This window comes from Chroicocephalus ridibundus, chromosome 2 (assembly GCF_963924245.1).
Source record: "Chroicocephalus ridibundus chromosome 2, bChrRid1.1, whole genome shotgun sequence".
Classification (NCBI taxonomy): Eukaryota; Metazoa; Chordata; class Aves; order Charadriiformes; family Laridae; genus Chroicocephalus; species Chroicocephalus ridibundus.
The window spans coordinates 151814080-151839280 of record NC_086285.1 but is presented as its reverse complement, the minus strand read 5'-3'; the positions used below and the strand labels follow the sequence as shown (position 1 = coordinate 151839280).

The window sequence follows — 25201 nt, the reverse complement described above, 5'->3', positions numbered from 1 at the left end:
TTTTATCATTACATTTTCTGACTAATTTTACATAGTTCATCTCATTATCACATTACTTTATTATGCAAAGTTCTTCCTTATATTAATTGGGACTTACCTAAATAAGTAAAGTATTTTTATAAATTTTAGTGAAAATATTGTTAAGGGGGAGGGTCCCACATACAATTTTGTTGACAAATGACATAGCACAGGAACACTTAAACTTCCAGTTCTTCATTTTTCAGTCAAGAGAAGAGGAGAGCTTTTTTTTTTTCATTCAGTGGCTCAGCAATGTATTTTTAACTGAGATAAGAACTCAATTAGAAATTTTCAAATGCGTATTAAATTATACATAGCTTATATCATACTGCTCTCTGAAAATTGTCATAGGTTTTCTATGGATAAAAAATGAACCTGAGATGTTTCACAATTAAAATGGAAATGCATCATATTAAAATAAAATCTAAATATATTAAATTTTAATGTAAACGTTAAATGCACACATTAGTTTAGAATCGTAGGCATATGGCATGTTTCATTAAAGTATACAATTATGTTCATTGAACTATCAGAAGATATCATATTATGGAGAGAATTTTACATTCATTCTCTCATTTGCATTTTCTTCCATTATGAATAAAACTTTTTGACTGTGGAGTAACACTAAAATAGAGCTTCTTGTCAGCAAAAGATACCTGAACGGAAAGAAAAAGTCTAATTTTATCTACTGCTCATAATGAGCAGTAACTTTGTTTAAACATCTCTACTTTGAGCAAGGAGTCAAAAAGTCATTTTCACTATTTTAGTCATTAAATTTATTGTCCACCACGATGTCATGTTTAAAATATTGTAGGATGAAGAAACAAATACTTATTACATGTTTTACTAATGCAGTATGTTAGTTAGTAATACAGTGCAGTGATTCAGTACAGTCATGCATCAGCTGCATTAATTTGAAGTATAAATCTTCTATACAATCTGCCTTGACCAGGGCACTTCAGGGTTGAGAAGGGCAGAGGTGGGGGAGTAGTAAAAGAGAAACCAAGATCAGCTCATATAAAAAGCAAAAAATGGAATATGAAAAGTGTATGTTTCACGACTTTATAGTCTGATTGTTCATCTTCTGAATGGTTCTTCATATTTCAGGAATCATTAACCTACGTAGCAGATGAAGAGTCATGTCTTCTAATGGCAAGTTTCAAGGTGCAGAAAGGGTCTAGAAGATAGTGCTTAATCAGTGAGCGTGTTGGATCACAGTGAAATTTATTTGGGAAATTGCTGGGTTTAGATATTTTCAGTGTAAATTTCTGGGGCCTAAAGTGCCATCACCTGAAAACTAAATAGGTTGCTGTATCATCCCTTCCCCCACCCCTGCTTCACCCCCGCCATTTGTGCAATCCTTGAAGTGGTGATCCCTAAGATATCTGGATATTTAGCACTTGTGTTGTGAGAGTTTGGAAATTCTGGATAACTAGTTATCACATGCGTAGTGATGCAAGTGTACGCAAAATAAAGGTAACTGACCTGTACATGGGTAGTAAGTTCAGTACATTCAGGCCGTTGATGTGCTGTGCATGTAGATCAACTTCTAGAGGAAATACAATGAATTAGACCTATGCCAAAGATGAGCTGGAAGTATCATACATGATTTATTTAGCATATCTGCACATGAGCACTAAATGTTGGAAGTGCAGAGTATATCAGACTACTGTTTCTGTCATTGAAACAGCAGCTGCTGCAAGCAAAATCTGCTATCATCAGATATTGAAATTCTTGATCAGTGAATTATTGGTTCTGTAGTAGTCGGAACCGGTTTTACACTGAATTCCAAACAAATGTCTGCTGTCTCTTCAGAAAACCATTAATGAGTTAATTACTTATTATTTCTAGGATAACATAAATCAAGAAAATATACTTATTGCAGAAGATCATGTAAGGGTGACAGAGCACTGGAACAGGCTGCCCAGAGAGGCTGTGGAGTCTCCTCTGGAGATATTCAAAACCTGCCTTGCATGCATTCCTGTGCAAGCTGCTCTAGGTGAACCTGCTTTGGCAGAGCAGTTGGACTAGATGATCTCCAAAGGTCCCTTCCAACCCCTACCATTCTGGGATTCTGGGATTCTGTAATTATGAATTTACAAGTGCCTGTTTTTTTTAGTGTCAGCTTGCGTTCCCTAACATCTGGACCCAATGCAAAGAAAACAAATGGTATTGATTTCTGTTTTCTAAAGAATAGCAGTGTGGTGGGAAGAATTTTGAGAATGTAAATTCAAAGGAAAGATTAACTTTTCTCTCTCCGTCTTGGGGAAAAAGGGGAAAAAAAATTCTTGAGACAATATAGTCTCAAAGACTTTCACCCCAGAAATTATTTTAACCATTATTTTTGTTTCAGACATTATCAAGCAGAATCCTTTGCAGCTGACTTTAAATAAATGTCCAATATGAGAAACAGAAGAATACAGATATTGCGAGGAGGCACAAATAGATCATTTCCAGAGATACTACATATTTTCTAAAATAAGATATATGGGCATTTATGTATATGCAATATAAATACTTAGATACAGTCAAATAAGCAATCCACTGCACTTTTTCATATAATATATTTCTGCAGGTGTCATTTAAGGGGGGCTACATGCGCAATCTTGAAATAATGGCTTTGATATTATGATATTGTTCTCCACCTCCGTTAGCTGAGCAGTAGTGAATATAATGTTAAGAAAGGTTCAGAAGAGGGGAGGGGCTGTTCCGGTTTTTGAACTGCTCTGAGCTACGCCCAAGGAAAGAAGTATAGAAGGTCAGAAGACACCTAAGTTTCCATGGTTAACACTCTGTCTAGTTACTAGTAGTAATGCAGGCTGAGTGCCTGTTTAGTGTAGAATGGTGATGTTTAGTCGTCAGCATTTTAAAAGTACTTTATACTTGGTTTAAAAGTTTACAATACGTAGAAGAGACAAGCTGGACAATTTCTTTACATAAATGCTGTTGCATAACTAAAATAAAGATATGAATTTTTGGGTTGTCAGTATTTTAAACAGATATCCTTTACATGGCTATATACCCCCATGCTTCCATGTTGTAGAAGCAAATTTTCCATCTTGAAATTCATGTCTCATGTAGCTCTCAGGATAATAAAACTGGTTTTGAACAGTTACCATTTTGCTCACTGGTTTCCACATTGTCATGTGCAAAATAATGCCTATTTTACCAAGTATTAAATAATGTATTTATTGTGGTTTGGATATGGGATTTTTTGGTGATGGTGGGGTTGTTTTTCTGTATGTACATGCATATGCAGGCTGACACATAGTTTAGTGATGGCATGTTTAGACCACATGCATTTCTATAACTACTCCTTCACAGTGTATTCAGAAACTACTGCTCAATAAATCAACATACAAAACCCAGTTAGAAGTAAAAATTTCTCTGCTAGTGTGAAGGTGCTTCAGAGATCTTGAGTTGCTTGTTTTCCTAGTAGTATTTAATAGCCTTGGCAAAGTGATGCAAATAGTTATAAATACCTCTGATTGTTTTAAATAATGAGTTCACAAAGACACTCTTGTAACTATTTTCAGTTCCAACTTGGAGCTTGTGAACTCTATTTCTTGTGTACATAAACTGTGTATATACCATTCAGGTGTTTGAGGATGAGTAGAAAGAAACAAAAACGCCAAAACAGTCTTTGTTCTTTAATGTGCTATTATGATGATTTCTGAAAATAAAGGACAAACATCTCCCTACCGCAAACATTTAAACCCATTCCAGCACCTGAGATCATGTATTCAAGCCCACTCTGATTTTACTTAGGTACTGGAAGACTAGCTGGGCCTATCTTCTGATTCGTGAGGAGATACTTTACACTGATGCTCACAGAATGCCAAAAGAATCTTACAGCTATACTCCTACATTCATATTTATGTAGAAATAGCATCTTAGAGATCTCACACAATGATGAGAGAGCATTACTCTTACTCCAGTATGGCTCTGCTGTCTGAAGGTTCAGTTCTTGGATCCATGACTTCCCCTGAGGGTAGAATTACTTATGGGTTTCGATTAATTTGAGGCGTGGGGGGAAGAGGGAGTGGAGAGCTTCTGGTATTAAGGATTAAAAATAAATTAAAAAATATAGTATTTTGAGGCAACTGATACATTATGCTCCTGCAAATAACGTGTTTCCCAGAACCATTAGCAATGTTTACAGGTTACATAATGATGATGCAGAAGGAAATTTACGTTTTGCCTCTTGAGATAAAAGCCTCTGTGTATTTAGAAGAAAGTATGGTGTCTTCCATCAGAAGTGTAAAAATAGTTATCATCACAGCCTATATCTATCCTATAAATTGTCTTTCTTAGTAGTATGCTATTTTTTCCTGAGTCTTGTTCTGCTCTTGTGTGTGGTAATGTTTACTTTTATTTAATAACATCAATACTATTTTGCTGCTTTGGTATTTATGCCTCATGCAAGGGTTTCTTTGACTATTCATTGATTTTGTATAATAAGTTAAGAGTTGCTGAAAAATTCTTTGGTGGTATACTGTCTATGTTCTTGGGTTAGCTTCTGTTAGACCTAGTTCCTTTAATTTCTGCTGTCTTCATCAGCAATATTTGTTTGTGGCAAACATACACATCTTCTATATAGGTTTTATACATATCTAATCTATAAAGACACTGGAGTATAATGTACCTAAAATTAACCTATAGTTAAAATTTGATTTTTTTTAGAAGGTCAGTTTTTATGTAGAGTTCATTAATCACTGCCAGAGTGAAAGAAAAAAATTCCTGAGATCTTTTTGCTTTACTGTCTCTTACCTTTTGATATTTGTTAAGTTTTGGGTTTACTCTCTTTTTATTAGTTGTTTTGTTTCAAAAATACATGGAAGCTACATGGTCTGCCTGGATTAACTGCCTTTGTCACAAAGCCAGCCCAAAATAAGGGTTCTTACAGAACCCTTGAACAGTGGGCTTGGGGATGAGGTGGGAGTCAACTACCTTCCATATCACACTTTGTAAATAATAATTTTCAAGCTTGAAAGAGGACCAGCTGTAGAACCAAGTGCAGAGCAGTACACTGTATTTCATTTTTCTAAATCCAATTCTTTGTGGTTAAAGCAGAAAACTAGCCTGGTATGCTTAATTTAATAATGCAGTGTTTTTTCTATGATCAAAATATTTCTGTTTTGTATGTTTAATCTATACACAGATAATAAATTTTCAGTACTTCCTGAATAAAAATTATTCTTTCCCACTAAAGCTAGGAACATAGCTAAGGTAGATTTTGAATACAAGTAGTGGAACGGGGGAGGGTGGGGTGGGGTGTGTGTAATCCAGGTGCCTGTAGATCTTGAGAATGTATTCCAATGTGTTACTTTTAGGATTTTTTATCTACTTAAACATTGTAATTTTGTACCTGTTGCCTCTTTTTTTTTTTTTCTTTTTCCCAAATGTAATACTGACTTTTAATGTAAATTTTAAAATCCGAAGTAACAGGCAAAATATGTCGACAAACAGTATGTTCACATTTCTACTGATGATTAAACCTTTTCAGAATACAAGTGGATTAATATATGTCCTGTATTACTTGGATGCTTATGGAATTCAGATCTGAGCATATATATTTAATTTCAGTGTGCTCTCAATAACTTGTTGTGGATGACTCTATTTTCCTTTTAAATTCTCTATCATTGGGAAGAATAACTGAATTAAAATTTCAGCAAAAATCAGCTGTTTAAAAAAATGTCATAGTATCTTTTTTTAAAAGGTTGATGAGTTTTCAGTTGGCAGATATGACAGTGTTCTGTACATTTTTTTTTTTTTTAATGGAGGGAGCAGGCAATAAACACTACTGTTGTACTGTTTCTTAATACAGAATAAACACCAGATAAGATTAAACATTTCAGTTGTTTTAGACAAACATATCTATCATTCTTTTCATTTTCCGGGTTCCATAAATGTGTGACAATGTTTTACACAACTGTATGGTGTGTGAAAATAAACACTTTTGTCCATAATTTCTTTTCTTGGTTATGCAAGAGAAAAATTAAGTTACAACTCTTACTTCTTTCCTTTGTCAGGTGCACAAATCGGTCTCAGTACTTGTTTTGTAAATTGTTTCCCACCAAAGGTAAATGATATGAGCTTGTTAGGTAGCCAGTACTCTAATTTGTATATACTTCCATGATAAAATTTATCAAATGAAATGACGTATTTTAGATTATATTGCCTGATATGTGTTTTTGTTTGTTTTTTTTTTTTAACTAGTGAAAAAGGCCATAGATTTTAAATCTAGAGGATTTAAATTGTTTCCAGGGAAAGACAACAGCAACAAGTTTTCTATCTGTGAGTGTACTCCTTTTTTGTTACTTTTTTCTAGTGCAAGAGTGAAGTTTGTGCTGTCTGTGTTGTTTGTGTGTTTTCAAAATTGTTTATGTATTTCTGATAACTGACTTAAATCTCTTTCTCCAGTCTGCATGGTGAATTTTTAAATATGGTTCTATTCTAAAGGCAGGCTTTCTATAAATCTGGCATTGTAGAATGACATGCTATTTTGTCAGTAATTTCACATTAAAATTGCAGTATTTACAAAGACATAAAAATTCAGTCTCCCAGGTGTCAGCTGAAATCTTAGCTGTGAACAGGAAATACATTATTTTAATTGAAAATTAGTACTAGCAGCAAAAGGCTATACAAACCAAAGCCTATCCTCATTTACAAATGTGCAAACACATATCTTTTCCAAGCGACACATGAGGTCACTGTCTAAAATTCTTTTTCTTCATTAACTTTGACATTTTGAACTGATTAACTAGCTGTAGTTTTAAAAATTCTGGAGATGCTTAGTGCCTTCAATTATAATTACAGAAAATAAGGACTGAAAGTGCTCACTCAGCATCTTACAGGACTGAGTCCTGATTAACTCATGAAGAGGAGTCAGGCAACTTTCTAACATAAATCAAATGGCTATGACTCTAAATACAGTATAGGGGATATCTTTTGCAATAGAATGTGCCATTTTTATAGAGTTCCTTTTTGGACTAGAACCGCATTTTAAATATTTAGAAATAATTGTTTAAAATACATATTGTCTAACTGCTTAGCCTATGTCTGCTTATACTACATTTCATTATTCTTCACAGGAGTGAAAGGACTTGTTTTTGAAGCTCCTTAGGTTGGACACATTTGCACTAATTTTTTGTTTAAAGTGTCAGTGATGGATTCAGTTTCCAGGATTTTGCAGGGCACATTGGCATAACTTTTAATGCATTTTTCATGTCAATGATGGAATTGCTTTATAAAAAGTTGTCTTCAAGCAGCAAGACCCTTTAACATTTACCGAGTAGAAAAAATAAAGCAAAATATACTTCTGTTCAGTTTTTATCATGTAGCATATTGCCATATTGAACTTCTGTGTCAACTGCATCACCTGAATAATTCTGTAAGACATTTCTGGTGTATTTGAAAACTTTGTATCAAGATATTTAAAAACAAGTATTCTTTATACACATATTGGGTGTCTGGAAAGTAGAGTGATTATATAACAAGAAATAACAGTAAGATAATTCCAGTAGTTTTTATAAGGTACATCACTGAGGTCTCCGACTGATGGCCCATCTGTGCTTTTAGAGTTACAAATGAGAATAGTACAGATAATACAGATTGTTTATCTATAAATTTATTTTGCATAAATCATTAAATATTTCACTATATAAACATTAGTAGGAATTGTATATTTATATCGAAGTACCAGACACTTGTGGTATCTCAAGGTGATTGTTACGAAATTAGTGATAAAAATTTTTGAACATTTTTGAAAATCTTTATAGAATTTCATATGTTATTGTAGTCGATGTAAAGCTGAAAACTTCTGTGTCTTGTTTTATTGGTTATGCAGAATAGATTACCTATATGAGTCAATAATAACTGAAGGTGAAAACCATTATTATTTGTACCTTTAGTGATCATAATCTTGTCATAAATAGATAACTAAGATTTTATATTGTAATCACTTTGGTAGCTGAGGAAACTGAAGAGGCAGTATTTCATGCAAAGCCTGTATGACTGTTGACTTTAGATAAAATTCCCAATGTGGCCTCAGCTGGATGTGTACTTGCATTACAGTAAAAGATAGGGTCCTTTAAAAAAAACAATGACCATCATTCAACTGGTAATGGAAATAAGATAAGGATAAGTGAATAGCTATTTAACATTATGTCTTGTATTATCAATATCTTTAGAAATTATCACTTAACATTTTTCATGTGTATGTCTTTTCCCTATTTTACTTTTATTGAATGCATCAGGTATACAACATTCTATACTAATGCATAGGTGATTTGCACATAGAAAAGCCAGAATGATAATATCTGATATATGATATACTTTGAAAGAAGTATGCATCAATTCCATTTTGCATATCACTGGGGGACCTAGTTCAATCTGGATTAGAACTCTGGAATTTCTTGCTTACAGACCATGAATGAATGCTTTCCCTAGAGGAGCCTTTAGTTTACTACAGTAAGCCTTTACATTGCTTATTGTCATATGACTATCTGGGGTGTAAACCAAACAAAGATAGACAGATAGACAGACAGACAAATAGATAGATAGATAGACAGATATTTGGGGAACTATATGGAGCTGTATTTCAGTAGACTGAAAAGTCAAGCATTATGTCTGGAAAAAAAATACAAAAAGAACAAAATGTGCGTTTATTTTTCACAAAGTACTTAACAGAAATCAGAATGGATTTAAGTTTGTGATTAAATGCATATCTGATTTGTGATCAAATCAGAAATCAGTTTAGTGACTTCTACTTATAACATTTTCTTCTGAATTTTTACTGTGGTTTATATCTTATTTTATTGATTTAGCTGTGATTAATTTATTGATTTTCTTTAACATGAGTCTAAATATTTTTTATTTATGAATATTAACAAATCCATAATTTATTATTTAAAAATACAGTTCATATATTATTTTTAAGAATGGAACTATAAGTTCCATTCCATATTGTCAAAAACCAACAGGATTTTCAAGCTTCCGTTTTTGGTAGAAATTGAAGTATATAATGGTTCTTGTGCTCTGAAATCCAGGAGAATATTCTTTTTTATATTAATATTCACTCTGTTACCTGTGTATTAGGGAAATAAGTGTATAAAAATAAAATAGTTGTTTGAAATCTTAAAACATGAATTACAAAAAGTAGAAATAGTTCTATTTAAATGATATTTTTACTGCATTTTGTTTGTAGTAAAGAATTTCTTTTGTGTCCATAGATACATGATACAGCCCCAAAATGGCGCCATTTTATTTTAATTTCTTTATCAGGCATCATGAATAAGTTTTTAGCTATAGTTTTAACATAGGTTTAATGTCAGAAAAGTTAGCGGACTGTCACAAAAATTAGAAGGTGTCTTTTTCCCTATTTGTACTCAAGTATACTTCCTTTCCCTTTCCACATTGCTCAGTGAATCCTAACTTTTTACCCAACATTTTAAGGTCTTTTCTATATATATGGGCTACTTTTGATGATTCTGAATTTATCTCATCTTGGTGTAGGCTTTGGAACTGTATAAAAGCACCCCAGATATTTCAAAGAGAGAGTTTGTCCTAAATGCTGATCCAACAAGTTCCTACTAGATGCCCTTGTGAAATGCAGTTTATAGAATTGCAATTGTCAGATATATATATATTCCAACATTAGCAGGAACTTGGATTTCTATAGCTAATACAGTTTCGTAATACCTACAAGTAACATAACACCTAAAAGACTGAAACCTGGTAATAGGAATGGGCTCTAAGGTAGAGCCCTTCTTGTCCCGAAGTCCTCTGAGCATAGAGATGCAGTTGAACAGAGGTTACTTTTGTTTGCTATTAGAACAACCTTGGACTTAGTGCAGCTCTTTCAGCGCAGAGGAGAATAAATTCTATGGTTCCAGTTGACACGGGCTGGGCCTGACAGGTTTTTTGAGCAGTGTGCTAAGTTGAGACATTTTCCTTTTAACTCTCTGCAACATTTTCATTTGGCCTTTGGCTTCCTCAGGGGTACCAAATCAATTCTTACCTTTGAGTGTAAGAAGACAAATTTCAAGGAAGAGAAAAACCCCAAGTATTCTGAATAGTAGTGAAGTATTCCTTCACTAAAAGCTGAAATTTAGTGAACACCCTTTAGAAGTATTGTTAGAAACTACAGTTTTTTATTCAGGTGTATTCAGTTTACAATGTAATGTGATTACCCTAATTACATGCAAACTTTTTACTTAAAGGGAAGTTAAGAACTAATACTGGAAATCCATTGGTCTAGTTCCTCAGAAATAAATACTAATAAAGGTGAAAATCTCTTTCTGCTTAGCATAAATCTTTTGATTTCATGTCAACGTGTATTTTGGAAAGAAATATTCTTCTACTGGGCCATGAATTTACCAAGTAATAACAGACCAGCCTCCTTTGCTACGTTTTTTTTTTGGGAACTGCTACCTCCTGGTTCAATGAACTTCAAAAATTAAATACAAAATTAATAGAATTATTTTGGCCTAAAATTATTTATGTAAGATACACTTTTTCAAGCTGTAAAAATTAGGAGAAAGTATGTAATGCATTGGAAAAAAAACCCAAAACAAGTGAAGAGATTGTTGAACATGCTGAGGCCTAGATTGCAACATATAAATTTCTGGAAAAACACATTGAAAGGTTCACAGGACATTTCTCTCTGAAGATCCATTTTAGTTTATTGTAAGATAAATGTATGCAAATCAAACTGGTATTTTGAGTTTACATTCAGATCACCATATTTTGGGAATATCTGCATTTTCAATACTGATTAAGGACAATTCTCTCAGCATGAGCCTATGCATTCAAATTTTCTTATAATTCAAGGAGAAAAGGTCAGCTCTTAGTGGAGATGACATTTATTAGATTATGTTCAGAGTAAAATCTTACAGCCCTAAACTTGATGAACGCTCCTTTAAATGTCAATGTTTGTAAAGGAATAGTAATAACATTTCCATATGGGTTCAATAATATTACAAGAAAACAAAATAGCTGATTACTACAACTTATAAAAAACTTATGTTATTTAAAAAAAAAAAAATCAAACCAGAAAATACAAGTTTTGCCTATTATAGGGAGGAGGAACTTACGTATTGAAACTAGAGATTATATGGGTGATGATATTCTGTAGAAAATATGTTCTAAAGGACCTAAAATGCAGATAATGTACCTTTTCATATTTTTTAATTGCTTAACTCTGCATCTTCTAAAAACTGTATTATTTTACCTTTTTTTGTTTATTTTGTTTTATTTTGTTTTTTTGCAGTAAATGAGGGAGGAATTAAACAGGCGTCCAATTTGTGTCCAGATCCTGGAGAACCAGAAAATGGAAAACGGATAGGCTCAGATTTTAGGTAAAATATAAACCTTACCATTGTATCATTTCTCTAATACTGAACTTGGAAAATGTATATGTTAAAAATTTATTGCTGTTGTTGAGCTACTCTTTCAAAACTGAACTTCTCAGTAAAAAGTGAAATGGCATTCTGTATAAAATTATGTAGTTCAGTATAGCCTGTACTTAGTATGCAGAGAAGATAAAATACCTACTTGGAAGAGAGCATGTGTCTCTGATAATCTGGCAAAAATTGGATTGAAGGTAAGTTAAAATAATTTTCTCATGTAAATACTGTATTAGATTTACAATTATTGAGTATACATGTGGTACAGGAGGTTTCTGTGAAGGACAAAGCAAAATTGAATGCAACACAAAAAGAACAATAAAACCTCACAGAAAAGGTTTCAGATATTATTATTATATAAATATTCATTGGAATCTAAGGGAATACTCTATTCTCTACAGTATATTTTTCTGGAATCCAGAAGTTTGATACATTCAGGTGTATTCTGCTAGTAGTTCTCAGAGTGATTTAGCACTGTTAATGCAGGCTATTTTTTTATTAATTTTGCTACATACCAAATTGGTAGTGTGCAGTATTACTGTATTAAAAAAAAAAAAAAAATTCAGAACTAAAAAGTTGTACTTTGTTTCTAGCAAATTCTTGCTTTTCATTCCTTGCTGGCTTTTACAACTGTTTCTAGGAAGACTCCAAAGAATCAAAGAATTGTACACTGCCAGTGATCTATTCCACCTTTTTTTTTGTTTTTTATTTAACATAAAGTCAAATTTTAGCCCCCTTTCCTCCTTCATTCTCATCTATCTTTCCCAAGTAAATGTGCTAGCTGGCAGTCAGTTAGTTACTGTAATTTCTCAGTTAGTTATTATAGTCTCTCTATTTCTCTAGTTTTGAGAAGGAAAAAGTTCAATGTTCAAGTTCAATGTTCAAAAGTTCAAGGCTTTATAATTAATTTTATATGGAGTGTAATTTCTGACATTACCTGACAAAAGAAGATTTCTTGTTATTTTCAGAGAAATAAAAATAAATGAACTGTATTTCTTACCTGTCATGCTTTCTAGAATCATTACTTAGGCCAGTGTTTTGTATTTTAACCTCAGACATATGGCTTGATAGAGAAAGCCTTTAACAGAGGATCTGCAAGTCCAGTGTTGTCTCTGCAAGCGACCACTGAAGGGCCTACCTGCAAGAACTTATGTGAGGGGCAGTATCTCGAAGAAGATATGATGAAAATAATGCCCTCATCTTTCTTTTTAGGCCAAACTATTAGAATACAATTTAACGTTATTTTTCACTGTACACTGTGATGATGTAACTGTCAAGCTTTCAAATTAATTTATGAGATAATGAAAGGAGAAGGCATTCAAATTATTGAACAATAGAATACAAGATATACAAGATATCAAAATCAATACATTTTAAGTTTTGGGTTTTTTTTCTAATTTCTCACTAAACTCAGTGATCTTTTTTTTTATTTGGAAAAATATCCCAAAATTATCTGTGAGGGAAGATCAGCTTTTCTATCAATTCCCATGAATGTGCTATTTAGTGCTTATGTGTATGACATAATGATGAAGCCAATCACATCATAATGGAAAAGAATAAATAAACAGGAGGATATTTCAAATGTACATAAGTGAAAGAACATGACTTACACATAGAATATCCTCTGGAAGTGAAAAAAGTGGAAGTGAAAAGATGTCTTCACTTTAATGAGATTTTTGGTGAATAGAAAAGGTAAATAAGCTTTTGTTCAAAACAAAATAAAAAGATGTAACAGATACATTATTATGTTCTTGCTCTTATGGGTTGTGATTTTGGGGGGCAGGAATGTGTATTTTGGTGAGGAAGTATTTTCTACCTTCCACGAAGGAATGTATTTTCAGATCAAACTGAACTCAATTTCTTTGTATTGATCCTAATTTTGATCACTTCTTGACATTAGTATGGAACCAACCTTTTTACAAAGTAAGAAAAACATGAAAAAAACATGAAACTCCGACAAACTAGTGCTTAACTGATCCTTATTCTGTTGAGGGCAGATTCTAGGGACAGTTTAAAATCCTGCGGATTTTAACAGCAGCCTACTTGCTCTTCCTGGTTTCTCTAACAGGTTAGATTGCAGAGCAGTAATAGTTTCTGAAAGCACAGGCTTCTCAATGGCTTCACTGCCACCCCAAATTTATGCTCAAAAGCTGTCCTTGAGCTAATTCCTTTCAACTAAATGTTTGAATTTTCATGGTTCAGTTTCTTTCATGATAAAAGCAATCTGGTCTGGATACTCTTCTCTAGATAAATTCCATCTAGTGCAACATCTCCTTAATAGGCAGATCTGTTCCGAGTGTAGCTCTCAGAAACGACCCAGAAAGGGCTAGTTTATTTTCAGAAGACTGAGTCTTTCCACTGTTTTATAGTAGCCTCTCTTTATAGTGCAAAAACATTTTATTTGGAAATAGTGGGAGGACATATATACAGACACACAAGTACACAATTTCTAGCCACTTCAGTGACAGGCCATTGACAGGGAACAAATACTCCCTTGGTTGTATTCATCCTACACATATTATGGATAAATAGCATGGTTTCCTATCTGAGGCTTGTTAAAGTTCTTCAGAATGAGAATGCTGAAATTTGTACTTTTAAAAAACAGGACTAGTGAATGTTAGTAATATGCCATTTATCGCAAGTTGAACACGACGTATTGAAAAAAGGTCTTAGAAGGAACAAAAGCAAACTAAAAATTTTCAGCAGACTGAATAAGATTCCTTTTTAAATTAACCTGGTTTAGATTCTTGCCATTATTATACGGTTGCTCAATTGCTTCATAAGCTTCCAAAGTAGGAATGCCACTAATTCTTTAAAATAAATAAGACATTGAAAGAAAAGTCCTACATTTTGTTAAAACAGTACAGTGCTATGGAAAATCTTTTCTAGATTGTCTTATATCTGATACAGAAAAACAGCACACATTTTTCCTTTTCACTTTTGAAGTCACTCTCTCTACAGTGTAGGAAACAGCTTCATTTTGACCTTGTCTTTTTTCCCCTTTTGATAAGGAAGTGAAAATCACAATTATAATACCTTCATTTTAAAATATAATATTTTGAAGAAGAGTTTAGATCTATTTTTATCAAGATCAATCAAAATCTAATTTCAGTACAATTTAATCTATTTTAGAGAAGAGCATGCTCTTGTCACTTCTCTTTAGCTTTCTTCAAAAGTGAAGATATAGGTTTGGAAGCATTTTATCACAATTTCACTCCTTTTCTGATTATAAGCACCATGTGCTCTCTCAGCACATTGATATATTCTGTCATGGTTCTTACACAGACTTAGAAAATCAGCAATGCAAGCTGTAAGACAAGCTGCACCATTCCATGACATTCTTTGAGACCTGATTCACCAGGTTCACCTTTCTGGATATTTTTTCTAATGTGAAAATTCCCCATAGCAATATTTTGAAGTTTTAAAGGGTTTGTTTCTGATGCTAGGTGCCTATTTGAGCATAACAGGCCTTTGCAAGTTGAAATAAAGTCAAGAAGACTTGCTAATAGCTGTCAGCTTTTCCTGTACTGAAAAAGATATTTTCCCTCAGAAAGAAAACTTCCCTTCCCTTGAAGTTTATTAAAATTTTAGATGTACTAGTGTTCATTCTGCTGGAATTTCCAACAGCTTATTTTATGTTACCGGTCATACAGTAAAATACATGTCTTCTCCACATGACTGTCCAATTTTAGAATCAATGCCCCTATGGAAAATATAAGAAAGATTTAACAGATGAAGAGGAAAAGTTTTCATGTGGTCTTGTTGCTTTTTTTAATTGTTGGGTTTTGGAGGCTTTGTTTGTTTGTTTGTTTATAGTGGAATAAACATAGCCAAACTGAATTATACTTGGGCAAATATTTTATTATGAAGCAAACATGTTCCTCCACCACCATCCCAAAGTTCTGGCTTCATAAAATGAATGAATGAGCCTAGCTCTGTCCCTCTACCTCCGTAGTGTAGTCCAACTGTAGTGTAGGTATTTAAAGATGATATTCTTAAACTTGGATCACAACAAAGCAGTGAATGCTGTTGGACAGCCACAGAGATGCTAGTGTGGTCTTAAAAGTACAAATTTTATTGAGAGAAGGAAGTATATGGTGTTTATATTAAAGACAATGTATTATAGCAATGAGTTGAGTTACAGTGTACCTAATGATAATTTCTTCTTTCATTTTATTTTATAAGTTAATCTGTTGTTGTTTTCTTTGGAAGAATGGCTTTGAAGTGTAACCACATTGCTTGACTGCAAGTTTCATGTTTAATTTTTCTTAAACGTTCTCTGAATCACATACCCTTCTCTTCAGATTCTAGAAGAGCTTCTAGATTCTGAAACTTCCAGCCAAATGTCATGAAAATTGAACAACAGACAGTTTGCAGCATGAGATGTGAGGCTAGTTTAAAGGGAAATAGTACGTTTCGTTTGATAGCAGTTAATTGGTTCCTTTGTCAAGCAGAAGCCTCTGACAGTACAAGCTTTGTGGGAAAAGGTGACACCTTAAGAACTGTTTAAGCAGAATTATCAATGATGTGTGGGGAAGAGTGTTGGGAGATCCTCTGCAACTGAAATTTAGTCATCACTTTAGTTTGTTCAGCACATGGTAAGCATTTTCCTTGACCAGAGGTTTTGAAGATTTAAATATTCTAACATTATATCTTGTAATCCTAACATTGTGCAGTAATATTTACAAGTACCATATTAACTGATCTACAAAAATGTTCCTATGCATGCTCTTAACTTGGTACAGATGCTGTGGCTTAGCTCAATTCTCCTACTGTGGCTCAAATAAAGTACAGTAGATTCTATCTGTAGCTTGCATAAAAATAATAATGGGTCAGTGGTGTGTAGAAAGTTGCTAGGTTAAGACAATGTGCTTCACTGCGAAGTCTTGAAAACTTACATATAGCTTTAGCATCTTTTACTGCATTTGGAGAAGATAATATGTATGCTGCAATACTGCTTATTTATTTACAATAGCATTAAAATATATTCTACCATTAAATTAATTCTTTTATAAGGACAGACTTTAGGAGCTGATGGTTAGGTATTTCTGATTGGTTTTGGTTTTGGTTTCTTTTCTTTTTTTTTTTTCTATGGCAAAAATGGTGTACTCTCTCAAACTTTTTCAGTTGCAGGTGTGGACAGAATAGAATCATAGAATCATAGAATCATAGAATCATAGAATGTGTTGGGTGGAAGGGACCTTTAAAGGTCATCTAGTCCAAGCCCCCTGTAGTAAGCTGGGCCATCTTCAACTAGATCAGGTTGCTCAGAGCCGCATCAAGCCTGGCCTTGAATGTCTCCCGGGATAGGGCGTCCACCACCTCTCTGGGCAACCTGTTCCAGTGTTTCGCCAACACTCCAAGTACTGGAGAATACTTTTTTCTGTACTTTAATGTATATATGACTTTTCAGTTGATTCTGCAGAAACAGAATCATACAGCAATGTATGAATTCAGATGTATTCCCTGCACATCAGTGCAAATTTCCAAACTGCATCATCTCCTCCTTCTTCTATTCTGTCCCACCTATCCATCACAAAATTCACAAAAGAAATGTAAGTTCAAATTCAGAATAATATAATTTATTATTACAGCTGAGTGAGGTTTTGATTCACAGAATCATAGAATCTTCAGAGTTGGAAGGGACCTCTAGAGATCATCTAGTCCAACTCCCCTGCTAAAGCAGGATTGCCTAGAGCACATCCCTCAGGGCTGCATCCAGGCGAGTCTTGAAGATCTCCAGAGAAGGGGACTCCACAACCTCCCTGGGCAGCCTTTCCAGTGCTCTGTCACCCTCACCGTAAAGAAGTTTTTCCGTGTATTTGAACGGAACTTCCTATGTTCTAACTTGTGCCCATTGCCCCTCGTCCTGTCACTGGGAACCAATGAAAAGAGTCCGGCACCATCCTCCTTCAACCCACCCTTTAGATACTTGTATGCCATAATAAGGTCTCCCCTCAGCCTTCTCTTCTCCAGGCTAAAGAGTCCCAGCTCTCTCAGCCTTTCCTCATAAGGGAGATGCTCCAGTCCCTCAGTCATCTTAGTTGCCCTTCGTTGGACTCGCTCCAGCAGCTCCCTGTCCCTCTTGGACTGGGGAGCCCAAAACTGGACACAGTATTCCAGTTGTGGCCTCACCAGTGCAGAGTAGAGAGGGAGAATGACCTCCTTCGACCTACTGGCCACACTCTTCCCTATGCAGCCCAGAATTCCATTGGCCTTTTTGGCAACAAGGGCACATTGTTGGCTCATGGATAATTTACTGTCTACCAGGACCCCCAGATCCTTCTCCTCAGAACTACTTCCCAGCAGGTCCACCCCTAACCTATACTGGTGCTTAGCATTCTTCCTCCCCAGCTGCAGGACCTTGCACTTGCTTTTGTTGAACCTCATTAGGTTCTTCTCTGCCCAGCTCTCCAGCCTGTCCAGGTCACGCTGGATGGCAACACGGCCCTCCGGAGTGTCAGCCACCCCTCCCAGCTTGGTATCATCAGCGAACTTGCTGAGGATACACTCTGTCCCATCATCCAGGTCATTAATGAATATACTGAACGAAATTGGACCGAGTATTGACCCCTGGGGGACACCACTGGTTACAGGCCTCCAACTAGACTCTGTGCCGCTGATCACAACCCTCTGAGTTCTGTCACACAGCCAGCTCTCGATCCACCTCACTGTCACCTCATCTACCCCATACTTCCCCAGCTTCCTAATGAGCATGTTATGGGAGACAGTGTCAAAAGCCTTGCTAAAGTCAAGGTAGATGACATCTACGGTTCTCCCCTCATCCAGCCAACCAGTTATAACATCATAGAAAGCTATCAGATTGGTCAAGCATGATTTACCCTTGGTAAATCCATGCTGACCACTTCCAATAACTCCCTGTTCCTCAGCGTGTTTGGAGATGACATCCAGAATGAGTCACTCCATTACCTTCCCAGGGACACAGGTGAGACTACCCGGTCTGCAGTTCCCTGGCTCCTCCTTCTTGCCTTTTTCGAAGATTGGAGTGATGTCAGTCTTCCTCCAGTCCTCAGGCACCTCTCCTGTTCCCCATGACCTTTCAAAGATGATGGAGAGTGGTCTAGCGATAACATCTGCTAGCTCTCTCAGCACTCGCGGGTGCATCCCGTCAGGGCCCATGGACTTATGAATGTCCAGCTTGGCCAAGTGGTCTCTGACCTGGTCCTCCTCAACTGAGGGAAAATCTTCCTCTCTCCAGGCCTTCCCCCTTGCCTCCAGGGTATGGGATTCATGAGGGACAGCTTGAGCAGTGAAGACCGAAGAAAAGAAGGCATTCAGCAGCTCTGCCTTCTCTGTGTCTTCCACCACTAGGGCACCCGTCTCATTCATCAGTGGGCCTACATTTTCCCTAGTCTTCCTTTTTCTATTGATATACTGAAAGAATCTTTTCTTATTGTCTTTAACTGCAGTGGCCAAGCTGAGTTCTGATTGAGTTTTGGCCCTTCTAATTTTCCCCCTATATAGCTTCCTTATATCTTGATAATCCTCATAAATTACCAACCCCCTTTTCCAGAGAATGTAAGCTTTCCTTTTTTTCCTGAGGTCCAGCCAAAGCTCTCTATTTAGCCAGGCTCGTTTTTCGAGACATGGGGATGGCCTTCTCCTGTGCTTCTAAGAGCACCTGCTTGAAGTATGACCAGCCTTCCTGGGCACCTTTGCTCTTCAAACTGCCTCCCAAGAGACACTCTCGACCATTCTCCTAAACAGGCTAAAGTCTGCCCTTCAGAAATCCAAGGTGGCAGTTCTGCTGGCTCCCCGCCTTGCTTCACCAAGAATTGCAAATTCTACCATTTCGTGGTCACTGTGCCCAAGATGACCTCCAACCTTTACATCCCCTGCATAATTGATTCTTGTTCAATAATAATGTAAATATATCAAATAATGGAGAAAAATAATCTAAAATAAGTTAGTTTGCTACACAAATGCCAACTGTTAAAATAATACTATTCAATATAAACTTCATATGAAGTTCAAAATTTTAAACCAGCTGTTTCACATAGTTTAGAGATTCTGTAGCTTCATTTTAGGATCTTTCATACTGCTTTTCGTTTGTGTTCTCTAAAAAGGGAATCCAAATTTGGGGCAGATGATGCAGACTTCAAAAATAGATATGAGATTAAAGTGTTTTCTCAAATTCGTATAACTGTGTTACTTAATATTTACTCATACTTCTTTTATAATGAAAGTATATCTACAGTTCACATTTTCTTCCTGAAAATGCAAACCCAATGACAATCACCTTTTGTCCTGTTAGAAATAGAAATGGGCAGAAAAAGTTACTAAGAGACATAGGCCAAGCATTTTTGAATCTATGAACTGCTTTAACGTAGTATGTTGTAGATGCAAAAGTTTTATATATATGAGTTCAAAATAAATTGAACAACTTGAGTAAGTCATAGGAATATTGATTGAAAGGGTTCTTAAGAAGGCATCAACTCCAACCTCCTGCCCAATGCCAACACTAAATCAGATCAGCTGTGGCTGTGTTTAGCCAATCCTGAAAACCCCCAAGAATGGAGATTTTACAACAGTCTGGGTATGCTGTTCCAGTTCTGCCCTGCCTAGAAGAAGTTTCAGGTATTGTAAAACCTGAATCTCCTAAACTGCCCCTTTGTGTTGTCTGCCATATTAAGAAAAGTTTGGCTTCATTCTTTGTAAAGGTTCTTGAAGTAGTTATGGTGTGTTATTAGACAGTGTCTTAGCTTCCACTTTGTCAGATTAATTAACACTATCTGCCTCAACTTTTTACTGTAGATCCTGTGCTCTAAGCCTCCGACTAACCTCCAAACCCTCTATAGTTTTTATCAATATATCTCTTGAAGTGGAAGACTAAACACTGGCTTAATATTGCAGATACAGTCTCACCAGCTGAGCAATAATTTCACTTGATCTGCTGCCATCACTTCTAATGTAGTTGAATATTTAGTTTGTTTCATTCAGGATGAGAAAACAGAACTTCGTACCTCTACTTGTTGAGTTTCATGAGGCTTTTGTTGGGCCAGTGCTCAACTTCGTCAAGTGTCTGAAGTGAAGCTCTGGTATTCAGTATGGCGGCTACTTTTCCTATTTTAGTATGATGCATAAATTTGCTGGGAATTCATTCTGTCTCACCATCAAGGATAAGGATGAAAATGTTAAACAGCATAAGACCCCATACTGATTTCCTAGTGCTCAGCTTATTAGTGGCCATCAGCTGAATATAAAGCCATTCATTCCTACCCTTTGAACACAGCTGCCAGGCCAATTTTAAATCTATCTATTCAGTGCATATTTTCTCAGATCACAAAAGACACTGCTGCAACAGATGGTATCAAAAGCCTTGCTGATGTTGAGCACTGTTACATTGAGCACTATTACATCTACCACTGGTCCATGTAGCCAGTCATTTTGTCATAGAAGACAATCAGGTTGATGACTTACAATTCAGCTTTGGTAAATCTGTGTAAATGCTCCTGATTTCCTGTTTGTGATTTTCTAGAGGACATGTTCTTTCCAGGGATTGATGTGAGGTTCCTAGCTTCTCCTTACCTTTCTTAAAAATTCATGTAATGTTAGCCTTTCTATAGTCAGTGGGAACTTCTCATCACCGCAGTTTTCCATAGGTGACACCAGCCTTGCATAGAATCAGCCAGCTTTTTCAACATCCTTTGGCAAAAGCTGTCTGCCCCCCTGCCTTTGAATACAGCCGTCTTCTAATACCTTGTTGCTCCCCAGTATTGTCTGTCCCTCTTCTTCCCAAATCAGCAGATAGATTCTTGTGCAACTCTAATCTTGGAAAGTTATTCTTCTCTTCCCAATTGCTACCTTTTAAACTTTCCTAACCATATAGTCCCTGGAGTAGCTGACTATAATTTTTAACATAATGATAAGATCATCTTTCTATTTCATAATTTTGAACTTTCCTCTAGCTCTGTGATTTGCCTTGTGGCTCTTTTTCCTCAGTTTCATATAGAAGCTTTTCAGCCTTACCTTTCAAGAGCATTTACATTATGTTTATGTTTTTATTTTTCTCAGGTTTTCACTTTTATGTCTTTCTCTGTTTTTCATGGACTCTGCAGCTCTTCTTCATTCCCTTGTTTCACAAACATTAGTATTTCTTACACAAACAGGAACTGTTTTTGGAATAATTTATAGAGCTGTTGTCTGCTATCAAATCCTCCTTTTCTGAGATGTATGTTCAGGTGACTGTATCCTCTTTCGTGTCCTAATTACTTATTATCTATCTCTTTGTAAATCCCAGGTACTCCCCAAATTTCATCAGATATATTATGCTGACACAATTCTTTTTCAAACATCTAACATTTCTAACTCCCTTAAATTTAATTCTTGTTCTGTTTACTATCAATCTTCTTTAGTAGCTATTTTCATTAGAGATGTATATTAATTGATTACCTAACAATGTTAGTTTCTGGAATGCGTGCTCAGTCTTTTTGTCTGCCTTTGTAAATTGAACTGAAACTGAAATTACTATTAGAGCAGTAAAATCCCCATCTATAAGGAAAGAAAAGCAGGGCTTATCCTTTCCAAGCAAAACTCTGCAGAGAAAAATTATGTGTTTCAGCAAGAAGGAATGCTATACCTTGTGGGATCAAACCCAGATTTGAAGATCCCCGCCAAAGCAATAGTTATATCTTATCAATATTGAGTGATACCCTCAGACCTTTTTGCAAAAGAGACAGTTTTAGAGAATTATAAGGGAGCCTTAAATTGTTTATTTAGATAAATGAAGAACTATGCTAGTACAGAGACTTTGCTTACAGAGGTTTACAAACCAACATTTTTTAAATAAGTATCATAGCAAAGGCTGGAAAATGGAATAGAGATCATGGCATCCATCTGAGGAGGGTCAGGTAATTCCATGACTTACAAGGTCACACAGGGAAACTGCTATAACATAGACTTTTCGGGAGCTACTCCATGTTTAATCTTAAAATACCTAGACAGCTGCATGCACGATGTGGCCAAAGTCTTGTAAGCCATGTGTGCATATAAAATAATTTATCAAGGCAAATGCAGTTAGGAAAGCCTCTGAGATCCTTTCAGGAATTATACATTAAGAAAAAGTTTAAATAAAGACCTGATGCTAAGATCGGGTAGCTAATATTCTACACAAAAAGCATGTTATAAAAATAGAATTTAAAATAACTTGCTTTGAGCATTATCTCAGAAAAAGAGTTAATTCAGGTCCTGATGGAGCGTAAATGTAAATCTATGCAGAATTCTTCAAAGTCGATGAGTCTGTGATCTGATATTTTGGTATGTTTGAGTTAGAATGAAATGCCCTGCTACTATTCAGTATTGATGGTGTACTGATTTCCCAATGACCAAATTAGGAGGGAAGATTTTTCAAGGAACTGTACCAAAATAAAACAAAACAAAACAACCAAACAACTAATTCCTTTTCTGCACACGTATTTAAATCGAGAAGCTATCTTCTTTTTAGTTATAGCAGAATTAATAGATAAAATAAAACCTTACATAGTTTTGAGGTATTCAGATTTCCAGATTAATTTTTATAAGCCTCATATACAGATACGTATGTACACAAAATCATTGGGAAATGAAAAGTACAATGACAAATGCCGTTAAAAAATAATTGACTTCACCATGCTGTTTGCTTTTACATCAGCACTTCTCTTACTCCCCCATGAGTAAGGACTGCTCTTCTGTTTTCACAAAATATCAGCACACCTATGTTTAGTTAGGTTATGAGTGGAATTTTGTGCCCTAGTGCTTTACACTTACTAACATCCATAGTATTAGCTGTGCCTAGAATAGGGAATACCGTTGGTCATGTAATTTGTGTCAGCTATTACATATAATGGAAATATTTGTTCGTATTAAGTCATCTGAAAATAAGATAATGAAGAAAAGGAGTTTGTGCTTTTCCACTTTTATGACATCTTCCTTTGTGAAGCCTTTTCGAAATACTGTGTTTTGTTGTATTTCTTATTGTAAAATGCTAGTCTTGGTCATGTGCAAGCAAGTATCTTTACGCAATCACTGTGGAGTTTGGTAAATAGTGCTGTATTATTCTGGAAGGTTTCATCACATATTTTTAATACCAAAACATAAAGCTTTATTAGTATCGACTATAAGGGTGATAAAAAGAATGATACTCTTCTGAATTCCACGTACAAAATATCCTTCACTACAAAATGCAATATCACCATATATGAGGTTTTCAAAATACTAACTTTTCGTTTACTTGACTCTTCTTAGAATTTCTGCAGTAACATCTCTGCTTTAATCTTTTGGGTTTATTCCTTCTTAATTGGAGAGGAAAATAAAAGTATTTCCCAAATGTCATTCAGTTTTGGCAAAAGCATGAGGTAACACACTAAATTACAGATCTATGATTCTTCCTCATCAGTCTTATACAAGGAAGCTTTTAATTCAAAAACATAATGACCATCATTTAACAACTGATAAGGTAAAAGGTGCTATCTGAAGACCTGTGACCCTATCGGTTGTCCACAGTGACAGTTTATAGAAATACTTCACAAGTTTGACAGACAACCTTTTAAAAACAGCAAGCTGAAATTATGGAGTGTGCGATTCAGATATCAGAGAAAGGCCTGATGTATTGATTATTTTCAGGTGTAATCAGGGTTTGAAACAATAATGATATTAAAGGAGAAGAAGAATTATCTCAATAATACACATTTAAGTATTGAGGTTTTTAACTTTTTCAAACTGAAAAAAAAACCTCAGAAAAACAAAACAAACCAAACAACACAAACCAAGCTTTTCTGGGCTTATTTCATGTTTTGTTCTGTGCCAAGTTTGCAACACCAAATGTCAGCTCCATATGGAAAAGTCGAAAATCGTTTGAAGCCAGCATTACCACTTCATAAATAATACTAGCTAAAACTTAGAAAGATTTTTTTAGAATTCTTTTATTTTCTTCCATTAATTTGAGAAACATATGCCAGTTAAAGGAGCAAATGTTCATAATTACCTTGTAACGTTCAATGTCTAGTAGTTGTTACATTCAGAATCTTGTTACTGGCAAGAGAAAACACACCACATATACAAAGTCAAGATTTTACTGCTAGCCTAATTAAAATCCTAACCTACTAATCAAAATATAAAAAAGAGCTATTACTAGTATATTTACAATAATGCATTCCTAGTCCAAATAAATATAGGAAAGTCTCATTAATAATATAACCATTTTATTCATACAATAAGCCTTAACATCTAATCCTTTTCTCTGGTATTGTGCTTCTCCTTCCAATGCCCCTCTGGTTCGAAAGTCAAAGGAACAGACTTTCTCAGGAAGAATAATTTACAGCATTTTACAGCATTTACAGCAAGTCATCTGTATCCTGAGGTCTTCACTGGGAGGAATAAAATGTTTATATTGAGATTTCTTTCTCAGTCTTGTGATTGAACTTTTGGCTCTTCTTCTAGGTGATTTCCTTATGTCTCTTTCTCATTGTTTCCTAGCTTCAATTAACATAAATAGCTACTGTTTGTTATATAATACCTAGGCTTGTCAAACCTTTACTACATGGAAGTCAGAAGTTAGGTCAGCAAATAGTCACTTAACGTCCAGATGACTGTTAAAAAAAAGTAAACCATCTCTGGCCAAAATGAGCCCAGAGAGGACTGAACGCTGGGCACTGTCAGGCCAGTACATAGCGTGTAGCCTATAACTATTAAGAGGAAAAAAATCATATTTACCAGATTACATGTTTGTATTGTTTATCAGGACCCTCATACCTAAAAGAATGGAAAAACTGACTGAT

The 25201-nt window shown here is 35.2% G+C and overlaps 1 protein-coding gene across 4 annotated transcripts in view; it reads left to right on the top strand.

Annotated features, from left to right (window-relative positions):
• Positions 1 to 25201, top strand: part of CSMD3 (CUB and Sushi multiple domains 3) — a 680626-nt gene that overhangs the window by 259954 nt on the left and 395471 nt on the right. For 2 of the 4 annotated variants that reach the window (XM_063327426.1, XM_063327425.1), the window contains 2 exons: positions 6238 to 6315; positions 11291 to 11378. In XM_063327426.1, the coding sequence (XP_063183496.1) occupies positions 6238 to 6315; positions 11291 to 11378 (166 nt within the window). The remainder of the gene's footprint in view (positions 1 to 6237; positions 6316 to 11290; positions 11379 to 25201) is intronic. The other 2 variants (XM_063327428.1, XM_063327427.1) reach the window with 1 other exon arrangement.